Below are 13,245 nucleotides of genomic sequence, written 5' to 3' on the forward strand. Positions count from 1 at the left end.
CAGCAGAGCCCAGCTCACTGAGAAACCCCCTGTGCTGATCAAAGACCCCGGATCCAAACAAATAATGGCCCCATTTCAGTTAGCTTCTTGGGGGAGAGGTCATGCTTGCATATCTACAGGATCTGGCCCAAGGTGGATTCCAGGCAGGAATGCCAAGCCGTACATTGAACTGCCAAATGCAGCATCCAGACACACTCCTCCTGGACCTCAGGGACAGCAAAGAGATCAAGCTCGGGTGGCGTGGAGAAGGAAAAGGAGTGTAAATGCAGATGTTCATCACAGAAGATGATTCTGCACTGCTCCAGAAGATGATAAGACTCTCTGTTGAGTTTCATTCGCTCATTGTTTCGCACTGTTACCCTTCTTTAGTTGGTTTTACTGCTACCTCTCTTTAGTTTGTTGCACTGTTATCCCCTCTTGTTTTCCCACACCTTTTCTACTCAGTGAAAACTGAGGGGATAAGATGGGAAGATATGAGGGGCTATTAATGTCATACAAGTCTAAAAATCCATTTTTTCAAACTCACAGATCGACTCATCCCCAGGTATCCTGACATGTCTCCGGTGGCAGGGAATCCCCAATGTTCCAGACAGGATTTTGGATGCTCCTCACCTTTTCATCAGCTGGTGCATGGATTGTCCCTCAGCCCAGTCAGAACATCTGGGTCACACTGGCCAAGACTTTACAGCAAGACAATCTATGCCTGTCCACGGGCAGCGTGGACAACCCTCTCTCAATGTGCCTGGTAGGGGCTCCTTTAGCAGCAAATGAATACCCATGTACAGATAAGAAACCCAATCTGCCAGATGCTTGGGATGGGTGGACCAAGACCCTACCTCGAGTACCAGAGGAACCCCAGGATTAGAGTTGTTGGGTTCCTCCAAAGCTCATTACTGTGCCCAACTTCAACATCAACCTCCCAACCAACGCTTGACCCACCTTGAACTTGTTAGGTCTACCCATAGGGAAGATGTAAGCCCACTGAACAAAAATTATACCCCTCCAAGTTGGTGCAATTACACCAGTCCTACACTTTCTCCATCCTCACTCCATCCCAAAGTGCTGCCCAATGGAGTGTTCCTTATCTGTGGAGACTGAGTATGGGCTGGGATCCCTCACGCCTTCAAGGGGGTCCCTGTAGCCTTGGCCAGCTTACTACCCTCACCCCAAACATTACTTCAAAATTGGAAACAAAAAGGGAAATTGGCACGCCAAAAGAGATCATATACTGAATTTGATGAAAATTGCAATAGACAAGTTTACAACTGGAACAAAGGAAAGAGTCGCGGTCTCACGCTGCTACACTTTGGGTGGTCACTCAGGGGTCAGCAATGGACAGAGCTGCCCCTGAGGCTGGGCACTGCCCTGGAGAGCTGATCCCAGCGTGTGGATGTGATCAGGGGAGCAGGCTGGGCACTGCCCTGCCGGGGAGGGCCCTGCCAGGATTCGGGAATTCTGGGCTGTGCCAGGAGTGTCTGGGGTGCCTGACCCCGCAGGGGGCCTGCAGAGGGGTCAGATCCCCCCCGGGCCTTGCTCTGGGGGCATTTTCTGGCTGTGCTGGACAGATGAGGCAGAGGCAGGGCGGGGCAGCTGTGAGCAGGCATTCCTTGGAATACTGAGTGGAAATTTAGTGTAGATTCTGCACTCCTCAGTCCCTCCAGGGCACAGCAGCCCCTGCTGGGTGGCGCCTGCAGAGGATCTCCTGCAGCACTCCTGGGGCACCATCCCATGTTCCCTCTGCCATATTCCCAGTCCAGCCATGAGGAACCCAGGCAGTGTCACCCTGGCACTGGCGCTGTGACAGAGCCAGCGTGGCCCCGCCAGGCTCCGACACCAGCCCAGGCCCGGTGCTGTCCCTTTGTGAAGCATCTCCCACAAGCGTGGTGAGGGAGTGGCACAAACTGGAGTTGGCTCTTCACCCTTCACTGGGGGTAACTGGGGCACGAGGGGAAGGGGCGTCCCACAGGCTCTGGTCAGGAACGTGCTGGGGGAGCCCCACCGGGCCTCAGTGTCCCCGGTGTCACCCACCAGCCCAACACCATCCAGCAGCCAGGGACACCACCCTCAGGGGAGAGAGGAGGAGGAGGAGTGTGGGCAGAGGAGCAGCAGCAGGATGAAGTCACGAGGAGACGGTTTCCAGCTCTCAGATGTCCAGGGGTCACTTAAAGCTCTGGCAGCAGGAGTGCCCGGGAGGTGGCACTTGGTCACAGCGATGGGAACCTACAGAGGCGCCTGCCTCGTGGGGAGGGCTCTGCTCCTCCCCATAGGGTGCTGGCAGCCCACCACCCTACAGCTCCCTGGAGCCGAGCTGGGGTAAGCTTGGGCTGGGAAGGAGCAGATAACCCTTCCTGCTAACTTTGGGAATAGAAGCCACTGGAGCCCTCGGGTGAGAGGAGGGGTGCGGGGGTGTTGGCAGCGTGGTTACTGGGGCACAGCTGTGCTGGGTGCTGCTGGCTCACGGGGCCTGGCCCCCGCCCAGCGGGATCTGCAGCAGGGTGGGGGACTGCTCCATGATGCGCACCAGCAGCTGGTCAATGTAGTTCTCCAGCTCGTGGATGTGCTCCTCCTTCTTGCTCAGCTCGCCCTCCTTCTGCAGCAGCAGCTGGATCAGCTCGTCGTGGGTCAGGTGGTAATACTTGGCTGACTGGTCCAGCTGGGCAGGGTCCTGGTGGGAAGCAAGAGGGACATTCAGGGACTGGAATTAAAACTTCTGCTCCTGGTAATGTTTGCAGGATGCAGGCAGAGCACTCCTGCTTTCCATGTCTGTCTTTCTAAACTAGAGAGGTAGGAGCAGCACAGGGGACTCACAGAGCCCTTGTCTGCTCATAAAGGACCAGCTGAACTCCCTGCAGCACCCACAAGGCTTCCGAGACCCGCAGGGTTGTGCTTGTCCTTCAATCAGGTGAACCCCAGCAGCATTTTCCATGTGACACTGGGGAGGCAAATGGAATGGGAGTGGACAAAGAGATGGAGGGGTCACCCTCAGAACACCCTCTGTGTCCTCAGAGGTGCCACAGGTGCTTTGCTGGCCCCAACACAGCAGTGTTTGGAGTGTATCCAGATCAGCAAAGCTCCAGGAGGGACCTTCCCCCTGCCAGGATTAGGAACCCTTCAGAGCATCACTCAGACAGCTACTACACCTTCCACCTTCCATACCTTGTGGAGACCAGGTTGGAAGGGGCTGGGAGCAGCCTGGGACAGTGGGAGGTGTCCCTGCCATGGCATGGGTGGCTCTGGATGGGATTTAAGGTCCCCTCCAACCCAAACTGTTGCAGGATTCGATAAGCAGTGATTCACCCACACACTGCACAACACCACCCCCAAACCAAAGCAGGTGATGGGAGAAGGCCGGGGTGAGGAGGTGCAGAGCCCATGGGAGAAGGGAGGCAGAGCAGCCCAAGGCCTGGACCCTCACCCACCCCATGGCAGGCCCTGCTCTGCCTCCCCCCACAGCAGCTCCCTGCCAGCAGCACACCTGGAGCAGGTCTGGCACAGCCTCCTACCTTTAACTTGGGGTCGGTTTTGTCCGGCTGGTTTTGTCCGGCCGGGGCCACGGGCTGGACGCTGCTCGTGGTCACTGTCTTCAGCCTCTCCAGGCCATTGCTCAGGGCCGAGCTCAGGCTGGCCCTGTGCTGCTGCTTCCTCTCGCTGGAGCCCTCCTGCGCAGCACTCAGGGGCTTCACGGGGTGAGGGCTGTGGGCAACAAGGGTGGGACAATCAGCACCCCCAGCTGCTCCCGCTCCACGGCGTTCTACAGGGGCTGAGGAACAGCTGAACCCCGGTGTCTGTGCCACCCAAAGCTCTCCTGCTCCAAGGAGAGCCAGCAGGGCAGGGCAGAGCCCATGGAGCTGCTCCCACCCAGACACGAGAGAAGGAGCCCCAGCAGACGTGTTTGGCTGAGATCCTGGTGCCCACACCTGCACTGCCCATCCTCACTGGGAACGCCGTGGGTCACAACTCCCGGCTGCCAGGGGTTCAAACGCGGCTCCAGGGTGATCAGAGCCTGCTGCACCCACTGCCCAGAGCAGCTCTTTGCTGCCCAGGGACCCCCAGGTTAGTCTGGGGTCACCACTGATGCTCCAGCCCAAGAGTTGAATGTCACCTGCCTGAAAGCCACCACGGAATTTGTCCCCCTCCACGAGGCCAAAAGGAGGGTGAGGAGCCAGTTAAGGGGGAATTAGATTTTCATTTATTTCTGCCTCGCTTTTTACCCAAAAAAAGGTTCTTTCTGGGCTTGAACAAAATCCACTTCCTTCTCAGTGTGATGGAAAGAGAAGTGACCTGATGCTCCCTCCCTGCAAGGAGCAGGCACAGCTGTGCACCATCCTTAGGATGGAAACATCCAAATATCTGTCCATTGGGATGGAAATGTCCAAACATCCATCCATTGGGATGGAAACATCCAAACATCCATCCTCTGGGATGGAAACATCCAAACATCCATCCTCGGGATGGAAACATCCAAATATCCATCCATTGCGATGGAAACATCCAAATTTCAATCCATTGGGAAGGAAACATCCAAATTTCAATCCTTTGGGATGGAAATATTCAAACATCCATCCATTGGGATGGAAACATCCAAACCTCCATCCATTGGGATGGAAACATCAAAATTTCAATCCATTGGGATTGAAATATCCAAACCTCCATCCACTGGGATGGAAACATCCAAACCTCCATCCATTGGGATGGAAACATCCAAACTTCCATCCATTGGGAGTGAAATATCCAAACCTCCATCCACTGTGATGGAAACATCCAAACCTCCATCCACTGGGATGGAAACATCCAAACCTTCACCTGGCAGCTTTGCAAAGCCTCTCACGGGTGACAACCCCACCAGCTGTGTGTCCCAGCATGCTGTGTCCTCGTGCCTCGGCCGTGGTGATGGGATCGGGACACACCAAGGATGTGGAAATCCTCTTCAACCACGATGATGCCTCCTGCTGTCCGTGTGCTGGGAGGGGACAGCACTGGCAGCCACCAAGCTGCTCCAACAAGCCAAAGGACCAGCTCATCCCAAGGGACAGCACAGGGGCAGCTCTGATCTCTTCCCTCTGGTGACCAGGGACAGGACTAGGGAATGCTGGAGCTGTGTCAGGAGAGGTTTAGGTGGAGATCAGGAAAGGTTCTTCCCTCAGAGGGTGCTGGCACTGCCCAGGCTCCCCAGGGAATGGGCACGGCCCCGAGGCTGCCAGAGCTCCAGGAGCCTTTGGACAGCGCTGCCAGGGATGCACAGGGTGGGATTTTGGGGTGTCTGGGCAGGGCCTGGGGTTGGATGGATGACTCTGGTGGGTCTCTCCCAGCTCAGCACACTCTGTGATTCTCTGATCCCTTGGCAGCACAAGGACAGATCCCTGATCCCCTGATCCCTGACAGATCTCTGATCCCTGTCCAAGCCCAAGGACAGAGCCCAGGATTCCTGGGCAGCTGGAAAGGATGGACAGGGATCCCACAGCCCTAAGGGGGAGCCACAGACAGTGCCAGGGGCTGGAGGAGTTGCTGTTCTGCACATGAGGCTCCAGCACTGCCCACTGGGACTAAACCCTGACCAGGAGCTACAACCACCAGGACACCGCAGGACAGGGGTGAGGAGGGGCTGGGGGAGCCACCAGGGCCACTCATCACAGCCAGGCCTGAGCCCCAAATGTCACTGTCACCTTGTGCATGCCCACAGCCAGCACTGAGGCTACAACCAGAGCATGGCTGGGAACCTCCCTGGGACCAAGCTGCCCTGGGAGGCCAGTGGGAATGCTTGGATGTGTTTGAAAGCAGGGGGATATTCCCACCCAGGGGTGGTCACATGCAGCTGCCAGCCCCATGGCTAGTGGGAACAGTCACTGCTGCAGGGCTGGAAAAGGTACTTTTGAAAAGAAATCATTATCCTACTGCTTCCCACTGAGGGTGGTGCATGCAGGGCTCAGCTGAGCAGGCAGGGCTCTGCCTCCTCCGCTTGTCTCTGGGAGGATCCAAGAGCTGGAGACATTCCTTGAGCTGTGTTTGTCCTGGGATGGTCCTTCCAGAGGAGAAGGGGAGCTTCACACCTCACAGCCAGGTCTGAAGGTCTGGTGGACCTGCCAAGAAGCTGGACCAGTTTGCTCTCCTGGTCCTTGAACATCAACTCGAGCGTGGCATCAGCTGCTCACCGGCTCCAAATCCAGAACTGCATCCCAAGTGGATCTGAGTTACGATGGAACTTAAGGCCAAGGTGGAACATCTCAGGGTGACACTCCAGGAAGACCACCAAGATGAGGTGACTTAACCTGATGCCTCATTTTCAGAACACAGTGATCCTCTGCACTCTTGACATGAGGGAGGCACAGCCTGTCCCACCACCTCGCGACCTGTGACATCCCCAGTCCTGTCACCTGCAAGTGCCACAAGATGCAGGCCAGCCCCACATCTAAGGGAGGAGGAGCTGCACAGCTGCTAGATTCCATCCAGTGGAAGGGCAGGAGCTGCACAGCTGCTGGATTCCAGTGGAAGGGCAGGAGCTGCACAGCTGCTGGACTCCAGTGGAGCAGGAGCTGCACAGCTGCTGGACTCCAGTGGAGGAGCAGGAGCTGCACAGCTGCTAGATTCCATCCAGTGGAATGGCAGGAGCTGCACAGCTGCTGGATTCCAGTGGAGGAGCAGGAGCTGCACAGCTGCTGGATTCCAGTGGAGGAGCAGGAGCTGCACAGCTGCTGGACTCCAGTGGAGCAGGAGCTGCACAGCTGCTGGATTCCAGTGGATGAGCAGGAGCTGCACAGCTGCTGGATTCCAGTGGAGGAGCAGGAGCTGCACAGCTGCTGGACTCCAGTGGATGAGCAGGAGCTGCACAGCTGCTGGACTCTAGTGGAGGAGCAGGAGCTGCACGGCTGCTGGATTCCAGTGGATGAGCAGGAGCTGCACAGCTGCTGGGCTCCAGTGGAGCAGGAGCTGCACAGCTGCTGGACTCCTCCAGGCAGTGGAGCTCCCAAGGCACAGTCCCAGGCTGTCCTTGCGGTCTGTCCTGTCCCGGCGATGTGACACATCCCCAGCAGTGGAGGCACCATCCTGCCCTATCCCCAGGAGCAGCAAAGGGCCCGCCACACACCTGGGAGTTGCAGCTGATGCTCCCCTGCCCCAGCAGCCACACAAGATGACCAAAGAGCCTCTGGCCACTTGGGAAGGGGCCATGGGACCCCATTCCCAGTTTCCAGCTGTCTGAACCCCCTCACCCCAAACTCTCACCATCCCACCACACCAGGTACCCTCTCCCCTTCACCTGCAGACACTTTTGTTCCAGCCAGGACTTAATGTCCATTCCAAATCTGAAGTATTTCCTTTTTCCTTCCACCTTTTTTCCACCACCTTTCCCTCATCTATGTGCCTCTGGCGATTCCAACAGGAGATGATCCTGGGAAGGGCAGCATGGCCATGGGGACTGGGAAAAGATTCCTTCTAGCCTTCCTCCCTCACCCTGGGACAGTTCTCACATCTCACCAGTCCTATAAAGCAGTTCAGAGCCTCAGAGCCTTCCCCAGTGGCCTCAGGAACTCTTCAGAGGTTCTTCAGTCACAGCAGGTTCCAAAATGTGCTGGAGGAACCCAAGCAGGGAAGTTCAGGAGCTCCTGGCCACGTGTCACGACAGAAGGCAGCACTGATATCCAGGATATCCAGCTCTTGGATCCCAGCCCATTCCATCCCAGGAGCCAGCCAGGCCTGGATGGATACACAGGCACGGCTGGGGATGACCACGAGCAGGTACTACCAACACAGAGACTCCTGTACTTCCCTCACTGCCTCAGTTATCCCTTTGGGATCGCAGGACACTTCTCTTTCCATGAAACATATCAAAATCCATATTTCTATGCAGCATCCCTGCAAATTTTGAAGAAGGCTATCTGCTGGTGGATGAACAATCCAATTTAAAATGATTGGAGGATCTGGCTTAAATAAGAAGAAAAAATATCATCTGACAGACCCAGCCAGATGTTGTCTTTGCTCACCTGAGATCACTTTGTACCTCATGCTCAGCCCAAGAAGGGATCCCCTTGTGGAAGGACTGGAGCTCAGTGAGTTCTGCTGGCCCCATCCTCCATCCCTTCCTCTCCCCAGGGCTACAACCAATCTTGCTCTTGGGTCAGATGGGATTTTCACCATTTTGGTGCCCCCAGGAAGCTCCACTTGCCTCATGATCAGTGAGGCTGATCAATAAATCCCTGCTGGAGCTTGGTAAATCCCTTGGGCAGGCAGAGCCCAGGCACACCGGGGGAAGGAGTACCAGGAAAATGAGATGAACTGAAGGACACAGAGCAAGACTCCATGCCCTGAACTCACCAGCTTTGCTTTGGGCCGTTTGTACAGACCCAGGATTGACCTGGGAGGAGGAACGGCCCCTTCTTTCCACCTTTCCCATTCCCATCAGCCTCAAGGCTAAAGCCCACGTGCCTCATCACCAATGGGCATCCTGCAGGAGGGAGGGGAGAGGGGCCTTTCGCCCTGGTGAAAAAACTCTTTTTTTGGCTATGGAGAGAAGGTTTTCAGTACCCAACGGGCACTTGAGAGGAAAGCAGCCAAAGCTGGATGGATGGCAGGGGCAGCAGCTGTGCACATGCCATGAGGGAGCTCAGGAGAGCACAAACAGCCACAAGCTCTCCTGGCAGGCACGGGAAAGGCATTTCTCCTGCAAGCACGGGGAGGATGATGGAGCCAAAATCAGCACTGGGTGCAATGTGGGTGCAGCTCTGAACTTCCAGCTGGGGCAGGTCGTGGGTGCATGGTACCCTTTGCCCTGGCCAGGGAACACAGCGGACACCAGTGGCCACTCCCCCCAGCATCCCAGAGAGCCAAGGCTCCCAGGAGCTCGGGCTGGACTCTCTGGGACCAGGGGAAGGTGAGGGAACAGGAGCTGCAGCACTGCATGGAGCCAGCCCAGCTGGGCGCAGCCCTGCCAGGAGCAGAGAGAAGGGGCCAGGAGCAGAAGGGGCCAGGGCTCACCTCTCCCACACACACGCCCTTCGCCTTCCCCGCAGTGCTCACCTGCTCGTCTGCTGGCCAAGGGGCTCCTCAGCCGGCCGTGTCTCCCTGGGCAGAACCAGGAGCGCTGAAGCTTGTGCGTCCCCGGGCTGCGGGCACGGGCAGGGCCGGGCGGCGGCGCGGCTGGCGGGGACCCCCGCGGGGGGCCGGGGGGGGCCACACGGCTCGGGGTTAGTGGCAGCCACGAGGAAAGGGGTGGAGAAGGCCAGGGGCTGGCTGGCATGCAGGGGGGTAGCGTTAGTGGGCTGCAAGCCGTGCCCGGGGGCTTCCTCCTGCAGGCTGCGGAAGCTGAAGTCGCCCTGCTCAAGCTTTTCGGGCAGCACGGCTTGGACAGGGAGAGGGGCTGGGGGCTTCTCCATGAAGGGATTGCTCGGGGAATTCGGGCTCAGCGCCAGGGTAAAGGGATTTCTCAGGGCTGGAGCTCCCTGTGTGCGCCTCTCCACTGCCCTATCTGCCTTCCAGAAATCAGCTTTCTTGAAGTCTATCCTGCTCTCCGCCCAGTTTCCCTCGGGCTCCTCGCTGGCAGGGGTCCTGCCCTGCCCTGCCTCCTCGGGAGGGGCACGGGGCTCAGGCTGCTCTCCTGCTCGCCCCTCACCATCCTGGCATGCCAGCTCCAGCTGGGATGGACTCTGCCCACGTTCTGACCTTTGGGGCTGTGGGTGTGGATGCCCAGCTGCCTCCCGCTCTTCCAGAGCTGTCCAGCTGGTTGGCTGGCCCAGGTCTAGCTTAGAAGATGGGTTTAGTCCTGAAATACTGATCTCCTCAGGAAACAGCTCCTGTTTGGAGGCCGTTTCCCACTTGGCACCGTCTGTGGCCCCCTGAGGGGATAAACGGGGCTGGCTCCAGCTCTCCTCAGCACCCGACTGGTCCAGTCCCTCCAGGGAGAACTTGGATGTGCAAGTCTCAAACTGCTCGGCCGCATCTGTCTCATTCATCTCTGATGGGTGTTCCCCCACAGAGGTGTCCCCTGTCCCCAGCTGGCTGGCTCCTGTCTCCAAGCCAGCCGCTGAGTCCACAGGAGCAGCTCTGGCACCCTCAAACGCCGGGAACTCGCTCCCGACTTCAGCGGCGTCCGCTCCCGGTGCAGGCAGGCTGGGAGGCGCTGGCACGGCGGGCTCGCTGCTCCCACGGCTCTTTGGCAATTCCATCTCTGCTCTTGGGCCCTCTGGGTCTTCCCATGGCTCCTGTTTGCCTTGCTGGGTGCCAGCAGGCTCCTCCTCCTCGCTGTCCCCCACAGCGCCCGTGGCTGCAAACCGCCTGGGGGGTTTGGGGGGCGGCACCGCCAGGCCGGGCACCGGCTCCTCGGGGCCCTGGGGCCCTGCCCACGGGGACAGCACCACGCGCCTCTCGCGGATGTCGGAGCTGAACTTCAGGAGGCCGTCGCTGGCCTCCAGCCGCATGCTGGCCTGCAGCCGGAACACCGAGCTGCGGATGTCGAAGGCGCCCTCCTGGCTGCCCCCGGGCTCCGCGCCCGGCTCAGGGAACCTTCGCCCCGCCACGTCCCCGAGGACCCGCGGGGGCACGGCCACCACGGTGCTGCCGGGCAGGGCCTCGGGGCCGGGGCCCAGCTCGGGGGGGAAGGAGCTCCTGGGTAATGCACAGGTGGAAGCACGGGACGAGCTCTGGGCTTCAAAGGTGGCCTCGCCCAGGAAGGGCGGGCGCGGGCCGAAGGGGCCCGTGGGAGCCGTGCACTCCTCGGCCGCGCTCGGGGCGCTCTCCGAGGGGTCAGCAGCGGTTTCTGTGGCTATGGTCATCCAGCCGTTCGTCCCTGTGCTGCAGGACTCCTCCTCACCGCTGTCCCCCTCCTCCCTGGCGCTATTTTCAGTCCTCGCTGCTGTTGGTGCCTCTGTGTCCCCGGGCTTGCCCGAGGCAAACGCAGCTGTCCAGACCATGGGCGTGCTGCTTTTCCTCCTCCGGGCCATGGACCCCGCGGACACGGGGCTCAGCACGTCCTCGATCACCGTGGCCTCCTGGGTGGTGCTCACCAGGTTGGCCCCCACGTCTAAACTGGAGAAATTTGTCCAAGAGCGGAGAGCTGCAGGGATCTCAGCGCCGATGGGCGACTCGGCCTTTTCGAACACTTTGGAGCCCTTCCGGCAGGGGGGCTCTGCTGAGCTCTCCGTCGGGCTGGCTCTGCTGGGGTCGTCGATGAAAGCCATGCCCTCTGCTGCCACCGAGGCAAAGAAGTTCTCCTTCTTCCGCTCTGGTTTGAGCCTGCTGGTGGCAAAGGCATCGAAGGTATCGTCCCACTCCGAGGGCAGCGGGGGGACGGCGGGGTCGCTGTCGGCAGGAGGGAGCTCTCCCGGTGCTGGGGGACTGGTTTCTGGCACGGGGACACCAACGCTTTGGGCTGGAGACTCCCTCTCGGGGTCTGCCTGCCTTGGGGAGGCAGAGGGACTGCAATCCTCAGAGGAATAAAAGCTCCCAGCGACCTCTGGTGCAGCACGCGGCCCAGGCGGGAAACTAGAGAGAAAGTGAGTAGGTGAAGGAGAATTTAGTACCTGGTCAGCGAGGAGCTCCTCAAAGAAGGGATTGCTCTGCAGGGAGTTGAGGAATGGGTTGGTGGGGGCCAAGCATCCGGCCTGTCTGTCTCCAGGAGCGGGAGGGAGGTTAGAGCTCGGCATGCTAGCGGGAAGGGCAGCAGGGCACGGGGCAGGGGAGCAGGGAGCAGAATGAGAAGGAGCATCTGAGCTGGTTTCTACCTGAGGAGACACTTCCAGGCTGTGGAGGGAAGACAGAACAGTCCTCCTGGTTAATGCTGTGACAGGGCTGGAGGCTGGAAGCACACACCACACACACCACAGACGCTCCGCTCCAAGCAGCGCAATGACCAAATCCATGCCTGGCTCTTGTTAGGCAGAGCAATGATTATGGAGTCACGGCGTGGAAAGGGCATGCACGACACCCAGGAAGGGGCAGCCCTGCTCCCAGGACACTCCTCCACATTCCCCTCTCTGCCTCAGCACACCCAGAGGCCAGAGAGGTCTCCCCACCTCCTGCAGCCCAAGGACTCGCCCGGTGAGCTTGTTCCGGTGCTGGTGGCACCCAGGGCAGGTGGAGCACGAGGAGCAGCCCGGGCCCTTGGATCAGGGTTACTTGAACCAGTGCAGGCACACAGAGCAGTCTTTCCCAGTTCACCCCAGTGCCTCCTCACCCGTTTGCCAGCATGACCAGGATGGGAGCACACACGGAGCTCGCGCTTGCACAGGAGGGAGGGACAGGGCTGAGGGAGGCCGAAGAACAAGATCCCAGCAGGAAGGAGCACGTGGCCAGGACAGGGCCCTGGACCCACTCTGGACTCTGCCCTGCCTCCCACATGCCCCTTGTCACATCGCTGCTGCCCAAGATCCCGAGATGCCTTCAACGCCACGGGGGATCCCAAAATGGAAGGGATTCAGCACACCTGCAATTCAGAATCCCACCGAAAGTGAAGCTGACAGCGCCCTGCTGCCTGTTCAAGCAGGACTGAGGGTCCTTTCTTTGGGATTTCATAGATCTTCCTTTGGGAACAACTCCACCCCGAGGAGGCTCACCAGGCTCAGAGGTTTCCACATCACAAAGAGGGGGTGTGGCATGGACACCCCACATCCATCTGGTGCTCTGACTGCCACGCTCCCTCCTCCTGGGCCCATCCCCTTGCCTCACCCTTGGGAGGAGCAATCCCATCCCTAGGACAGGGCCACCTGGCCCTGCCCCATAACAGATCCCATGGGATTGATGCCTCCTGCACCAAAGAGCTCCACAGAGTTCCTGTCTTGGCTGGGGAGAAATATGGGCATGGATCAGCCAGCTCTGGGCACAGCGAGGTTTAAGAGGAAGGAATAAATGAATTTCTTTGCCAAGGTGCCCAGGGTATGTCCAGCCCTGGGGCTACACCCTGGGATTTCCCTGCCCAGCTGCTGGGAGGGATTGCAAAATCACAAGGTTGCTTGGATAACCATTTCCATGTTATTGTGCATCCACCAAACGCCTCAGACACATTTTAAAGCACAAAATGCCATCTTGAGGCAAAAGCTGACGCTGGTGATGGTGCAGCTGGTCGGTCCCAAAGCAGAGAGGGCGCTGGGCTGGCAGCACCTTGGCCCAGGAGTGATGCCCGCACCATGGGCACCCCCTGCTCCCACTCCTGGCAGCTCCACAGCCCCTTCCCGCATCCTCCTCTGAGCAGCTCCTTGGAAAGGTGCCCACTGAAGCCATCCATGCCACCAAAATCCCCCATGCCAGTCTGGGGGCAGGGAA

The 13,245-nt window shown here is 58.9% G+C and overlaps 1 protein-coding gene across 3 annotated transcripts in view; it reads right to left on the reverse strand.

Annotated features, from left to right (window-relative positions):
• Positions 1-13,245, reverse strand: part of RAB11FIP5 (RAB11 family interacting protein 5) — a 447,460-nt gene that overhangs the window by 409,593 nt on the left and 24,622 nt on the right. Inside the window, exons 4-6 of one of the 3 annotated variants that reach the window (XM_068189174.1) lie at positions 9,010-11,469; positions 3,504-3,693; positions 2,434-2,665 (exon numbers count right to left, since the gene is read on the reverse strand). In XM_068189174.1, the coding sequence (XP_068045275.1) occupies positions 2,456-2,665; positions 3,504-3,693; positions 9,010-11,469 (2,860 nt within the window). In that variant the 3' untranslated portion in view covers positions 2,434-2,455. Of the gene's footprint in view, positions 1-1,221; positions 2,666-3,503; positions 3,694-9,009; positions 11,470-13,245 lie in introns of those variants that run through there. The other 2 variants (XM_068189173.1, XM_068189172.1) reach the window with 2 other exon arrangements.

The sequence above is a fragment of the Anomalospiza imberbis genome, chromosome 4, assembly GCF_031753505.1.
Source record: "Anomalospiza imberbis isolate Cuckoo-Finch-1a 21T00152 chromosome 4, ASM3175350v1, whole genome shotgun sequence".
Taxonomy (NCBI): domain Eukaryota; kingdom Metazoa; phylum Chordata; class Aves; order Passeriformes; family Viduidae; genus Anomalospiza; species Anomalospiza imberbis.